At 34.6% G+C, this 13,516-nt stretch overlaps 1 protein-coding gene and 1 long non-coding RNA gene across 2 annotated transcripts in view; both read right to left on the bottom strand.

The window, feature by feature from the left end:
* Positions 1–13,516, bottom strand: part of LOC136028277 (uncharacterized) — a 68,938-nt gene that overhangs the window by 12,713 nt on the left and 42,709 nt on the right. The gene's annotated exons all lie outside the window — the stretch shown is intronic.
* On the bottom strand, positions 5,242–12,280 carry LOC136028273 (uncharacterized; the record flags this gene model as incomplete). The annotated part of the gene is given in 3 exon segments (XM_065706012.1): positions 5,242–5,372; positions 8,871–9,002; positions 12,110–12,280. Coding segments are annotated over 3 exon segments (378 nt in total), but the record flags the coding sequence as incomplete, so codon positions are not given.

Here is a 13,516-nt window from a genome sequence, read left to right as displayed (position 1 = left end):
TTTCTAAAGTTCATCAACTTGTTCAAATTGTGTCAGCAAAGTTGGACAATCATAGCCTCAATTACCCTCAGTTACCAAAACCTAAAGGCTCTAATCGCCAGTCAACCGCTATTGTCGGTTCTCAAGTGCCGTCTCATCTATCGGATCCAATTAAAAGGAAAGACGCTATTGATAAAATCAGTGGCCATGAACTTGTATCCAGTATTCACCCGGTTCACGATAAGTGGTATGTAAATATTGATAAATCTGCTGCCGAAGACTTCCGTGCATCTGTTCCCGTCATTCTCGCCGGTACGTCAACCAAAGAAATTTCTAAGAAATATTCGGCCATCATAAAAGGTGTTCCAGAGGATTATGCGATTCAGTCTTTCACAAATTGTAGCGGTATTGTTGCTGCCAAAAGCCTTGGCTCTTCGAAAACAGTTAAGCTTGATTTTGTGGATTCTTTTGCTAAAGCAGCTTATTTCAAAGACGGTGTAAGAATTGGTTATGAATTCTGTAGACTGAGTGAGTTTAAGGAAATTCCAAAGTGTTGTTTTAAGTGCAGATCGCCCCATCACTTCCAGTCTTCTTGTCCCAGTCCTGCGCCCAAATGTGCTCGTTGTGCCGGCCCTCATATTAGTTCAAAAGAAAATCCATGCAATGCCTCACGAAAATCTGCCAATTGCAATGGTGAACACGTGTCCTTTAGCATGTCATGCTCCGTTCTCCGTGGTTTTGCTAGTCAACAAACCTCTAAATGACTTTACAAATTTCAATCATATCGCACAATATCAAGCGGAAATCTATATGGGCTGCCGATCCTGAACTAAAGAATTTTAAAAATAAGGCAAAACTTTGGCTTCGAATTTGGGTTGATTGTGGTAGACCTATAACGGGGTCTGTTGCGGATATAAAGCAGAAAACAAAGAATGATTATAAAAAGTACCTTAAATCTATTCGTTATAAGGGTATGGAATTTCCAGCCTCTAAAAAGGATTGGTCTAAATCGATCAATTCTGAGAAGCTGGATAAAAGTGATCTTTATAATAGTGATTCGATTTCTAGTTCAACTTGGTATGTTTACTATTCGGGAATTTTTTCCAAAATTAATTTTTTTGTGCAGTCACATTATTCTCGGTTACTTTCTAAAATTCTACCGCCTTCGCTTCATCAGGGCCATATTATTCCGGTATCAATAACTGCTGTTGAAAATACAATTAAGCAACTGAAATCTTCATCCATTGATATTGATGGTATTAGTGTAAATAATATAAATCCAAAGTGTGTTGTTCTTTTATTTCATTTGCAGTTGTTGTTCCAAATGTGTTTAACATCTTCTCTGGTTCCGGATAGCTTTCTTTGTGGAAATGTCACCTCAATTCTAAAGTGGGGAAAACCATTCTCAATGTTCATCTTATCGCCCTATAACCACTACGTGTAACTTGAGTAAATCCTTGAATATATTTTAATTCCTCATTTAAATGAAAATATGAATTTCGGATCGAATCAATTCGGGTTTCAAGCTGGTATTGGTTGTCAACATGCACATCGTGTTCTTTCTTCCGCCCTTAAGAATAGCATGGCTGAGGGGTCGCCACTTTATATGTGTACTTTGGACCTTTCTAAAGCTTTTGCCAATGTAGTTCACAGTCAAGCTTTTTTTTCCCTTTTTAATAATGGTGTAAATCTTTCAGTCATTTTTCTTCTTCGTTTTTGGTATGAGAATTCTTTTCTCCGAATTAATAAGTCTGGATCTCCGTTTGTCCGTTTATGTCGAGGTGTCAAGCAGGGAGGGGTTTTATCACCTAGTATATTCAAAATGTGCATTTCTGGTATTTTAGATGAAATTAGATGAAATTATTTTATTGGAATCTCAGATGTTTCTTATCTTGTTTATGCAGATGACCTTTTACTTTTGTGTAAAAATAAGCAAGGTCTCTCGTTTATGTTGAGAAATGTGAATTTCTAGTTTTTAATGGTCCGACTTAGCTTGTCGCGGTTTTTCAATACCCTTTGTTTCCACCTTTCGGTGGTTGGGTATTACTGTTACGAATTCAATTTCTTGCCTACGGCAGTGCACTGTTCGTGATGTTCAAAAGAAAATTCAAACGGGCTATTCTAAGATAGTTGCTAATCGAGGGAAGTATAATAGACGTGCACTCAGTAGACTATATGCTACAATTTGTGATCATTCTGTCCTTTACCTTTCTGGTCTTTATCCCCTTCTAAAGAAAAAAGATATTAATCAGATTTGGATTTTTTATTTCATATATTGTAAATTTTTACTTTATCTCCCCCCTTGGTATAGCAATAGGAAGATAATTCGTAAGTTTGATGTCCCTGATATAAGTGCAAAGTTGGCCCTCATGTATGGAAGGTTGTCGGAATCAGCTTTTTATCGTTTATCGCCTCATCATCCTTTGGTCCGTCTGTTCGGTTAATCTCATTGTAGCATAATGTTTTTTCTATTTGTAGTGTATTTTACTTGTAGTGTATTTCATTTTTTTTTTTCTTTTTGTTACTCCACAAGTGCCATAACTTGTTATGATGTGGGTTAAAAATAAATTATTATTATTATTATTATTAATTCGATTAGCATTTGCGATCACCATTAACAAAGCTTCAAGGTCAATCATTAGAAAAATTTGGTATAGATCTTAATACTGATTGTTTTTCCCATGGACAATTGTACGTTGCATGTTCGAGGGTCGGTAAACCTGACAATCTATTTATATGCAGCGACAATTGGACAGCGAAGAATGTTGTATATTCGCAAGTTTTACGCAGTTAATTTGTATTGTATCTATCTATCTATATAAAAACGAGTTGTGTGTATGCATGTTTGTTTGTTTGTAAAAAGAGCGTTTGCATATGACGTCATTATTAGAACTTGCGGCTTTGTATATGCACAGACAATGGGAAAGCCAAGAATGTTGTATATTCGCAATTTTTACGTAATTTGAAACACATATATAAATCCATCTATATTCACAGGTGGGACACATGGGCACAACTACAATGGCGCGTAACTAATATGGCGCGTAACGACTTACACGCGCAGGGGGGCTTGGAGGGGGCGCGAAGCAACCCACCAACTAGGTGTTGGGATGGCGCAAAGCGCCACCCCAACAGCTAGTAGGGAATATAAATGACGACTGGGACACTCAAAGAGAAAGCGACCGGGACACAAGGAATGTTCGATTAGCAATCACCATCAACAAAGCACCGGGACACAAATGACGACCGGGACACAGGGAGTATAAATGACCACCAGGACATAAGTAAAAAAAACTAAAAAAACTAAAGAAAAGGTAAAAACTACAAAAAAACTAAAAAGAAAAAAAACTAAAAACTAATAAAAAACTAAAATAATTTAAAAAAGAAAAATAAATAAAAAAATGAAAAATAAAGGAGAAAAACAACTAAAAAAAATAAAAAAAAAAAAAAAATCTATATATATGTATATATATATATATATTCACAGGTGGGACATACAAATACAATGGCGCGTAAATAATATGGCACGTAACGACTTATGCGCGCGGGGGGCTTGGAGAGGGGGTGCGAAGCACCTCCACCAACTAGGCGTCTGGGTGGCGCGAAGGGCCACCCCAACAGCTAGTATATATATATATATATATATATATATATATATATATATATATATATATATATATATATATATATATATATATATATATATATATATATATATATATATATATATATATATATATATATGTGTGTTTATGTTAGGAAGTACCCTGATATTCAAGGAAATTAGATATATTAAGGGGTTGGTCCCAAATTAGCCCCTGACATCGATCAAAAGAAAATCAAAGGCCTTTTATTATAAATATATAAAATTAGTTTTAATTCAATTTATGTGCCCTAAACTAAATACTGTTTTAACAAATTTGAATTCATTTACATTAAAATATTTGTACTTTTTGGTTTTCGGAATAGCTTTTAGTTTAACTTCCCCCAGCGCCTGTACGTGTAATAAATTCTTAAGAAACACAGGGGTATACAGTGTATTTTCCAATGTGTAAGTGGAGGGGGTAAGTTTTTTTTTCTTCAATTATTTTTAATAAAAGGTAAGTCATGAAACTAGTTTAGTATTTATCTTTTAGCATGAATTTTAGCACGTAGTGTAGTTTATCGAATGACCAGATTGATATTTTTCAATCATGAGATAGATATGTGTCAAATGACGAAATTGATATGTTTTTCAAATGACGAGATTGAAATATGTCAAATGACGAGATTGATATATATATATATATATATATATATATATATATATATATATATATATATATATATATCAAATGATGAGATCGGTATCCTGAAATAATTGAAAAACGTTTATTCACCGTTTCACAATCAGAAAACAAAGTACATAAGGCTCCAGTTTACTCTCTTATTTTATTAATTTGATGAACCCAAATTAGTATATTTCCTTACTTCCCCTTCAACTAACGACAAAATAATGTTAATGCAAGAATTTGCTATCTATTCATATTACACATAATCATGTGAATGAGATAAACTCTTGGTGCATGGTTTTAGGTCTATTTATGATCTGCCAGATCTATTGTAATCGACTGATATTGCAATGATAGAATGTTTACAACTACTGCTACTACTAATGATATACCACAGCACCAAGCCGCTTGAGGGCAACACAGCTACGCAAGCCCCTCCTCCATTCCAATCTATTCAAAGCTTCCCTCTTTAACCCCTTCCAGGAAATTCCCATTTCTTTTAAATCTTTATTTTTGACATCCTCAAACCCCAGACGAGGACGACCTGCTTTCCGTATAGCCCTAGACGGTTTGCCGAAAAGTACAATCTTGGGCAATCTGTCATCCTTCATCCATAGAACGTGATCTAGCAATGTCCACCTTAATTTTATTATAGCCCTAGAAAGAGGGGTTGAACCATAATTTTAGTACAGCCTACTGTCAGTCAGCCAGGTACCCAGAACAATCGTAGGTAATTCCTCTGGAAAACATCTAGTAAATCTTCATCCGTTTTTCGGAGAACCCATACTTCAGAGCCACATTTGACCAGTGTCATCACTATAGCTTTCAATATTCTAATCTTGGTTTCCAGACTTATTTAAGTATTTTTCCAAATGTTTACCACCCATTGTATACGCCCTAGAGTAGCAATGGGAGAAAGACACTAGGTGAAAAACGCAAAGTGTATCTCGGGCCTTAGATGACGTTTGAATCTACTTTTTGTAAATCAATATTAATTAATTAACTGGTTTTAATAGTAAAAAAGAAACAAAAGATGAGATTATCTTGTTAATTCTCTTTATACGCCCTCCAGGCGTAGAATCCACTTAGACCGTGCAGTCCTCCATTGATAAGTGCAAAAACCTAAAAAAATTATAATATAAGTAAAGTTGCAAGTTACAGGAAAAGAGAAAAGGAAGATCAGTGTTCTATACTTTTGTTTGAGGAAGTGTGCTTTAACTCAAATGGTTTATTTTGTGTGACGTAATTTATATGACGTAACAGTTTTGTGACTTCTATTTAAGGAAGTGTGCTTTAACTCAAATGGTTTATTTTTGTCACTACTTTTCTCAAGCCAATCGCGTTATCCTTTAGTAGTAGCAGTAATAATTTATTACAAAAAAAAAAAAAAAAAAAAAACCACACAAACGAAATCAATGATTTGTGCACACCGGGATCGGATCACAAATTGCAGCATACCAAATTTATTGCTTGGAAGATGTGCTATTAACAAGAAACTAATAACAACAAGATATTTATACAAACATTAATAGCTTTATTTATGAAACAACACTACCTCTTTTTTGCAACCAGGTCAACTGAATCATTCGGGTTCACTAATGCTGAGTAAAAAATATATACGGACAGTGAGATGCTAATAATTGAAGAGACAAGTAATTCCGTCAAGTAACCCGAACCTATTTAGATTAATATCCATAATTTAAACTAAATAATAAATATAAAATTAATATTTAATGCTACGTCAAATTAGATTTTAATTTTATTGAACTTAAATTTAAAATGTGATGAAGGCTAATATTGAGATTTTATTATATTCTTTAAATAATTATTTAACACATATTAAATTCATCTTTTAATTATAGTAATGAATATTGATTAAGTTTAAAGAACAAAATTATGCTAACCGACGGTATACGTTTCGCACATCATCAAATGTTCTGCGTTGTGCAGGTATTTTTGATTCGATGCTTTGGGTCGGATATCCAAGGTGTAGTTGGTGGCATTCATCTGACGCTTAATCTTCCAAAAATGCATAACATAAAAAATATATTGTAACACGTCAGCGTCGCAAAGGCTGGTGAGGTAAAGACAGCTGAAACAATGTTTCTTCGAAGCAATTGAAGCATAGGAGATAAGTAATTGCTAAGAAATTAAATAAAAAAATAAAGTGTTTTTAACTGAAATTAAGGAGCAACATTAAAACTTAAAACAAACAGAAATTACTTTGTATATGAAAGGGGTTGCTTCCTCATCAACGTCCCGCTCTTTACGCTAAAGTTTGACTCTCTCTCTCAGCTCTTCTTTTTAAAACAGTAAAAAACTTTAAAGACAGCTGAAACAATGTAAAGACAGCTGAAACAATGTTTCTTGGAAGCAATTGAAGCATAGAGGCAGGCAATTGGTAAGAAATGTGAGCAGACAGAAGACTAGGACTCTAGTGAGCAGAGATTCTGATAGATAGGTCTAGGTATGATATATCATCAACGGTCTTAACTACAAAGGTACAAAGGGATGAAACCTGTGATGATTATTCATCTGGGCAATTAAAAACAGCAATTCCGCACGATTTTGGTTTGTATTCGAGATCGAGACTATGTTATCATCAGAAAAAGGAAAAGATTTTGAAATATACCCAGAAGTCATTCTTAGATTGAAGATATCATTCACATATACGATAAACGAAGTGCTCATGCTTTAAAGAATACGAATTTCCGAAACACAGTTAAAATTATTATTTATTTGTGTTCATCTCACTTATTTATGTGCTTTACCGTGTTTGATATGTAAATACAGTCCAGGTAGAGAAAATAGACGTATAAAAACAATCAACAAGGGTGTGCATTAATATGGAAAATACACAACTATTGAAAAAAAAGTTAAATCCCAATACTTGTGGGGGGAGGCTCATTCTCCAGAAGAAACTTACTATCTTACAGCAGAAAAAGAGTTCAACTTGTATTCGAATTTGACTCTGTTCTGGTATTATTTTTGCCTTCAAAATCGGAAACTAGTCTTGAGCAGCCACATCTCAAAGTTACTAGGCTGCATGGCAAATGATGCTAAATTGTCTGTTTCAGGAAAAAAGTTAAAATCTCCGTTACTCATCCACTTAATTCCTTATAATTTTCAAGGTTTGGTCTGTGAAGTCGTCTGTCTAATCTTCAGTTTTTATTAGAAATCTATTTAAAAACTTAAGTTTTTCTGAGTAAAGTAGAGTAAAGTTTGAGTTCAAAAAAAATATTACTGGGTGAGGGAAAATCCGTTCACCGTAATCACGTCTGTTAATTAAGAAATAAATTTTTGATTTTAATTCAGATTTAAAATAATATAAATTTCATAGACTACCATTTTAATTCCAAGTCAAATAATTCTATACCTTTATTTGACCGGCGTAAGGCCTAATGCACTAAAGTTAGTAAAATGTTTGTTCTGCTTAATGTATAATTATACTCTTATTACTTTTCTCCTTGCCTGATTTTTTTTTTTACAAATCAAATTTTTCTTGTATTCATGTAGCAGACGAATTTTCGACAAAATTCTTTGGGCTTTCGAGTTTTTGAATTTCGAATCTTCTTTGGGATTTCCAGAGCCATTCTTAATGGGATGTGATTTCAATCAATTTAACAAAACAATATTATACTAACTTAATACAACTTTTACCGTACCATCACTATTAATTCTAAAGGCCCTGCAAGTTCATACTTCTAAAATAAATGTCAAAATCATTTGATAGCTATCCTCAGTAGAAGGATCATCAGGACAATTTGTGTTCAAACACAGCTTGATCCCTCTGACTTTTCCAAGCTAATCCCTCTTTAAGGACTAGTTAGAAACACCTTTTGGCGCTTAACTCAAAGATATGAAGCTGTCAAATATGACCTTTAGGTATAACAGTTGCTGTATGTCCAACACGTTTAATTACTATAAATAATTTAATTTTGCAAACACTAATTGTTTTTTGTTTTTATTAAAAGAACTTGGAAGGGTTGTATTACACTTCGTCATTATTACTAATTGCAGACATCTAGTTCAAGTACATTTTCGTTTTCATCTTCATAATTTAAAAAATTCTGTTAAGACTTCAATTTCGATTTCTGTTTATTTCCAAAGAATTTTTAGTACTAGGTTCACCACACAAATATGTATTAGAAAGACAAATTTTGTATAAATCTAGAAATATATAGCAAAATAGACTCACCACAGCCGTATCCAGGATGGAATAAGGGCGGCTAGGGGCTGCACTTATCAGGAACAAACTTGTTTTGTACTTTCCAAAGTTTTATTTTTTCTAAAACCTAACCAAGCCCGTCAAAAAGAATACCCACCATCCCCCGAACAAAAATCATGGATGCGGCCTTGTATAGGTGACATAAACTCGTTCATAAATACTTACGAAATATGTACTTCCATATTAATTTTCGAAATAGTTCTATTTTTAAAAGAGGCAGGAAAAATAAAAGTTAGAAACGTCCTCTTTTTGAGGGTATAAAATGCTTTATTAACTAATAAATAAATATCAGCTAGCACCTACTAACAAATGAAAAATAGCAAATAATTAACGACGATTCGTGATAAATAGGTTTTGAGACTAACAAAAGATAACGAAATCATTTTACTTACAGCTGCTGTTATCAGCATATTATACAACCAATATTCTTCGTCAGATTTGGTCAATTCTATCGTAAGGAAAACTAATAAGGCAAGTCCACAAGCAGTGTATAGAAGAGCGATGGAGAATTGATGAAGGACCTCCTAGAAATTAAAAGGCCCTGTTAGGTTTGCGACCATAATGACATGGATCTTAAAAAAACAAGACACAGCATATTTGGCCCTGCTATGTGTTTCAAAGCATTTTGCCAACTGTCAGTGTTTCGTTTGAAGTCGTGCTCACGCAAACCGAATTACATTGTAGTTTCAATGTAACCCGATTTGCAGTTAAATGCATTTTACCAGCTTTGAGTGTTTCTTCTGAAGTAGTGCCCCCGTAACACAATGTGCATTACAGTTTCAATGCAACCCGAATTGTAGTTTTAATGCATTTTGTAAACTTTGAGTCTTTCTTATGAAGAAGTGCCCCTGTAACTCGATGTACATTGCAGTTTCAATGCAACCTGAATTGCAGTTTCAATGCATTTTGTCAACTTCGAGTGTTTCTTTTGAAGAAGTGACCCTGTAACCCAATGTGAATTGCAGTTTTAATGCAACCCGAATTGCAGTTAAATGCATTTTACCAACTTTCAGTGTTTCTTCTGAAGTAGTGCCCCCGTAAAACGATGTGCATTGCAGTTTCAACGCAACCCGAATTGCAGTTTCAATACATTTTGTCAACTTTGAGTGTTTCTTTTGAAGAAGTGCCCCGGTAACCCAATGTGAATTGCAGTTTCAATGCAACCCAAATTGAGTTTCAATGCAACCCGAATGGAGTTTCAATGTAACCCGAATTGCAGTTAAATGCATTTTACCAACTTTCATTGTTTCTTCTGAAGAAGTGCCCCCGTAACCGAATGTGAATTGCAGTTTCAATGCAACCCGAATTGCAGTTTCAATGCAACCCGAACTGCAGTTAAATGCATTTTACCAACTTTAAGTGTTTCTTTTGAAGAAGTGCTCCTGTAAACCGATGTGCATTGCAGTTTCAATGCAACCCGAATTGCAGTTTCAATGCTTTTTGTCAACTTTGAGTGTTTCTTTGGAAGAAGTGCCCCTGTAACCCAATGTGAATTGCAGTCTCAATGCTTTTTGTCAACTTTGAGTGTTTCTTTTGAAGAAGTGCCCCTGTAACCCAATGTGAATTGCAGTCTCAATGCAACCCGAATTTTAGTTTCAGTGCAACCCGAATTGCAGTTAAATGCATTTTACCAACTGTCAGTGTTTCTTCTGAAGAAGTGCCCCCGTAACCCAATGTAAATTGCAGTTTCAATGCAACTTGAATTGCAGTTACATGCATTTTACCAACTTTCAGTGTTTCTTCTGAAGAAGTGCCCCCGTAACCCAATCTGAATTGCAGTTTTAATGCAACCCGAATTGCAGTTGCAATGCAACCTGAACTGCAGTTTCAATGCATTTTGTCAACTTTGAGTGTTTCTTGTGAAGAAGTGCCCCTGTAACCCGATGTGCATTGCAGTTTCAATGCAACCCGAATTGCAGTTAAATGCATCTTACCAACTTTCAGTGTTTCTTCTGAAGAAGTGCCCCCGTAACGCAATGTGAATTGCAGTTTCAATGCAACCCGAATTGCAGTTAAATGCAATTTACCAACTTTGTGTGTTTCTTCTGAAGTAGTGGCCACGTAACACGATGTGCATTGCAGTTTTAATGCAACCCGAATTGCAGTCTCAATGCATTTTGTTAACTTTGAGTGTTTCTTTTGAAGAAGTGCCCCCGTAACCCGATGTGCATTGCAATTCCAATGCAATCCGAATTGCAGTTTCAATGCATTTTACCAACTTTGAGTGTTTCTTTTGAAGTCGTGCCTACGCAATCAAAACCGCATTGCAATTTTAGTATAACCCAAATTGCAGTTTCAATGGAACCCGAATTGCAGTTTCAATGCATTTTACCAACTTTGAGTGTTTCTTTTGAAGTCGTGCCTACGCAATCAAAACCGCATTGCAATTTTAGTATAACCCGAATTGCAGTTTCAATGCAACCCGAATTGCAGTTTCAATGTATTTTACCAACTTTGAGTGTTTCTTTTGAAGTCATGTCCACGTAATCCGAATTGAAATCTTGTGTATGTGTTCGTCGTAGCCTTTAATCCGCTGCGAGCACAGTTTCTACAAATAGGTATTTTCCCGTGATCTCGAGAATTCAGTCTTGAGCTCAAGGTCTAGCCAAAAATTACTCTTAAATAAAAGTATATTACGAACATACATTATTGTTATTCAGCATCTCAAACTTTTTTTTTCTAAGTTTGGCATTTTTCACAAATTAATTTTAGGCTTTTGCTAATTTTCTATTGGTGGCCCTGATCAATACAAATAATTAAATGAACCTGAAAGTGGTACCTCTTCTGTGTATATTCTTGATAATTAGACAATATCTCCCTAATCAAGGGACTGCATCAAAGGCTTACAATTAGATAATTTTAGTGAAGGGGGGGGGGCTTAACTTTTAACCTCCTTCGTAACCATTTCTCCTTTCATTTTGGCAAGAAAGAAAAGTAGAATTCTCAGATAGATAGTTTGTATGTTTAAAATCAAACTCAAAATTAATTTTATACTAAAATAAATAATTAATTAAGAATTAATCAGTTAATAAATTCATAAATAAAAAACTTCAATTGAGTAACTAAATTAAATAGATGAATAATAAAAATAACTAATCAATTAAAATTAATTAATTCAACTTTAAATTAAATGTCTATATTCTTCTTCTTCCCTTGGTGTGTTTATTGGAATTTCAAAATTTTATGTCTATTATTAACGGAATATTTCATCACTTCTCTTCTTTTGGTCAAACACAACCTCTATTAACACGAAGTCCTTCTCTTACAGCCAGCTCAGTAATATTCTCCAAAGGAAACAATTATTACCAGACACTAAGTTAATACATGGTATATACGTAATTTGATCTCCTTCCCGCTTTCCCGAACCAGAGCCTTGTGTTTGATGTTGATGTTTTTTTTTTTTTTTTTTAGTATAACCTTTTCTAATAAACATGAATCGACCATAAAAATAAAAATGTAAAAAAAATCACAATCTTCTTATAGCAAAAATGCGCATAACGAGAAATAATTTTAAGGATTTCAAGACGATGCAAAAATTCGATGCCGTATTCGATTCAAAAGCAGTCGAATCAGGCAAATACAATCCATCTGGAAAGATTAAAGGGAACTAATGACTAAATGGAATACTTACACAAATGTTCTTGGCAAAATTTTTCCTGTTTAAAGTTGCTGCAAAGGCTGCAGTTGCAATGATCAGTAGATAAAATGGGACGAGAACGATAGGTTGGTGTGCTTCTGTAACAGAGTAAAATATGAAGTGAACAAAGAAGCCCAGAATTGCAATCAGAATTATTGATATTGCCTGAAATACAATATTTGAGTATGAAAAGTAGCTTACAGAGATGAATCTGAAAAAAAATCTTGAAAGCTATTATTTTTTATTTCGGACGTTTGTAACGGACAGCCTCCAGGCCAGAGTTTTAATATTTATCATAAAATGCAGGACTCTAATACTTTTTCAATTAGTTTCCTTTGCCGAACTTGTCGGCCAAGACTTGTTTCGCCAAAAAAAAACATCAATCAAGGCAATAGTAGCAACGTTATCACTTTATATTCAATTCGATTTTGGTGACTTTTCTTACTCATGTTTCGTGTCAACAACGACGAGATCCGTACCCACAAAGGCCAGCCAGAAATCACAACCGTTGTACGACAACGTAGATGGCAATACCTTGGACACATCTTGCGCATGCCAGATCACCGACTTCTAAAATACCCCTCCACTGACAACCGGAAGGCACTCGTCGCCGAGGATGACCAAAGAGCCCGCTCCGTAATGGGAAGACATATACGCAGCGGTTGACATGAGGGAAGACTGGAGTCTACTCACCGAGCACTGGAGGAATAGTCTTTAGCTCACTAAATTTTGGTTTCGGGTGGGATTTAAGCCATTTTGAGGATGGTTGAAACTATAGAATTATTTGTTTTATTACCTCATTGGAATCAAAAGTAAGTATTTGAAATAATTGTTGATAGTTCTTTAGAAACGATTCTATGATGTACTTTTTTAATCAATCAATTAAATTATTCTTAGGGTTTGCCAGCAAACCCAAGTTCTAATCAAATAGACAAGAGGTTAGCACGCTGAATTTTCAATCCTGTGTCTGTCAAACACTTCGTAAGGCGTGACCAGGCTCAATAGTAAACAAAACTTTAAAAACAGAATTTTGATACTAAAAGGTACATAAAAAGAATCGGATTTTTTATGCTGATTTTAAACATATAAGTTTCATCAAATTTAGTCTTTGTCATCAAAAGTTACGAGCCTCGAAAAATTTTCCCTACTTTAGAAAATAGGGGTAAACAACCCCTAAAGGTCACAAAATCTTAACGAAAATCACATGATCGCACACAGCGTATCAGAGAACCCTATTATAAAGTTTCAAGCTCCTATCTACAAAAATTTGGAACTTCGTAGTTTTTGCCAGAAGACCGATCACGGGTGCGTGTTTATTGTTTGTTTTTTTCCCCAGGGGTCATCGTATCGACCAAGGGGTCTTAGAATGTCCCAAGAGGGCTCATTTTATCGGAAATGAAA

Source organism: Artemia franciscana, chromosome 6 (assembly GCF_032884065.1).
Source record: "Artemia franciscana chromosome 6, ASM3288406v1, whole genome shotgun sequence".
In the NCBI taxonomy this organism is placed as follows: domain Eukaryota; kingdom Metazoa; phylum Arthropoda; class Branchiopoda; order Anostraca; family Artemiidae; genus Artemia; species Artemia franciscana.
This window is presented reverse-complemented; position numbering and strand designations above follow the sequence as displayed.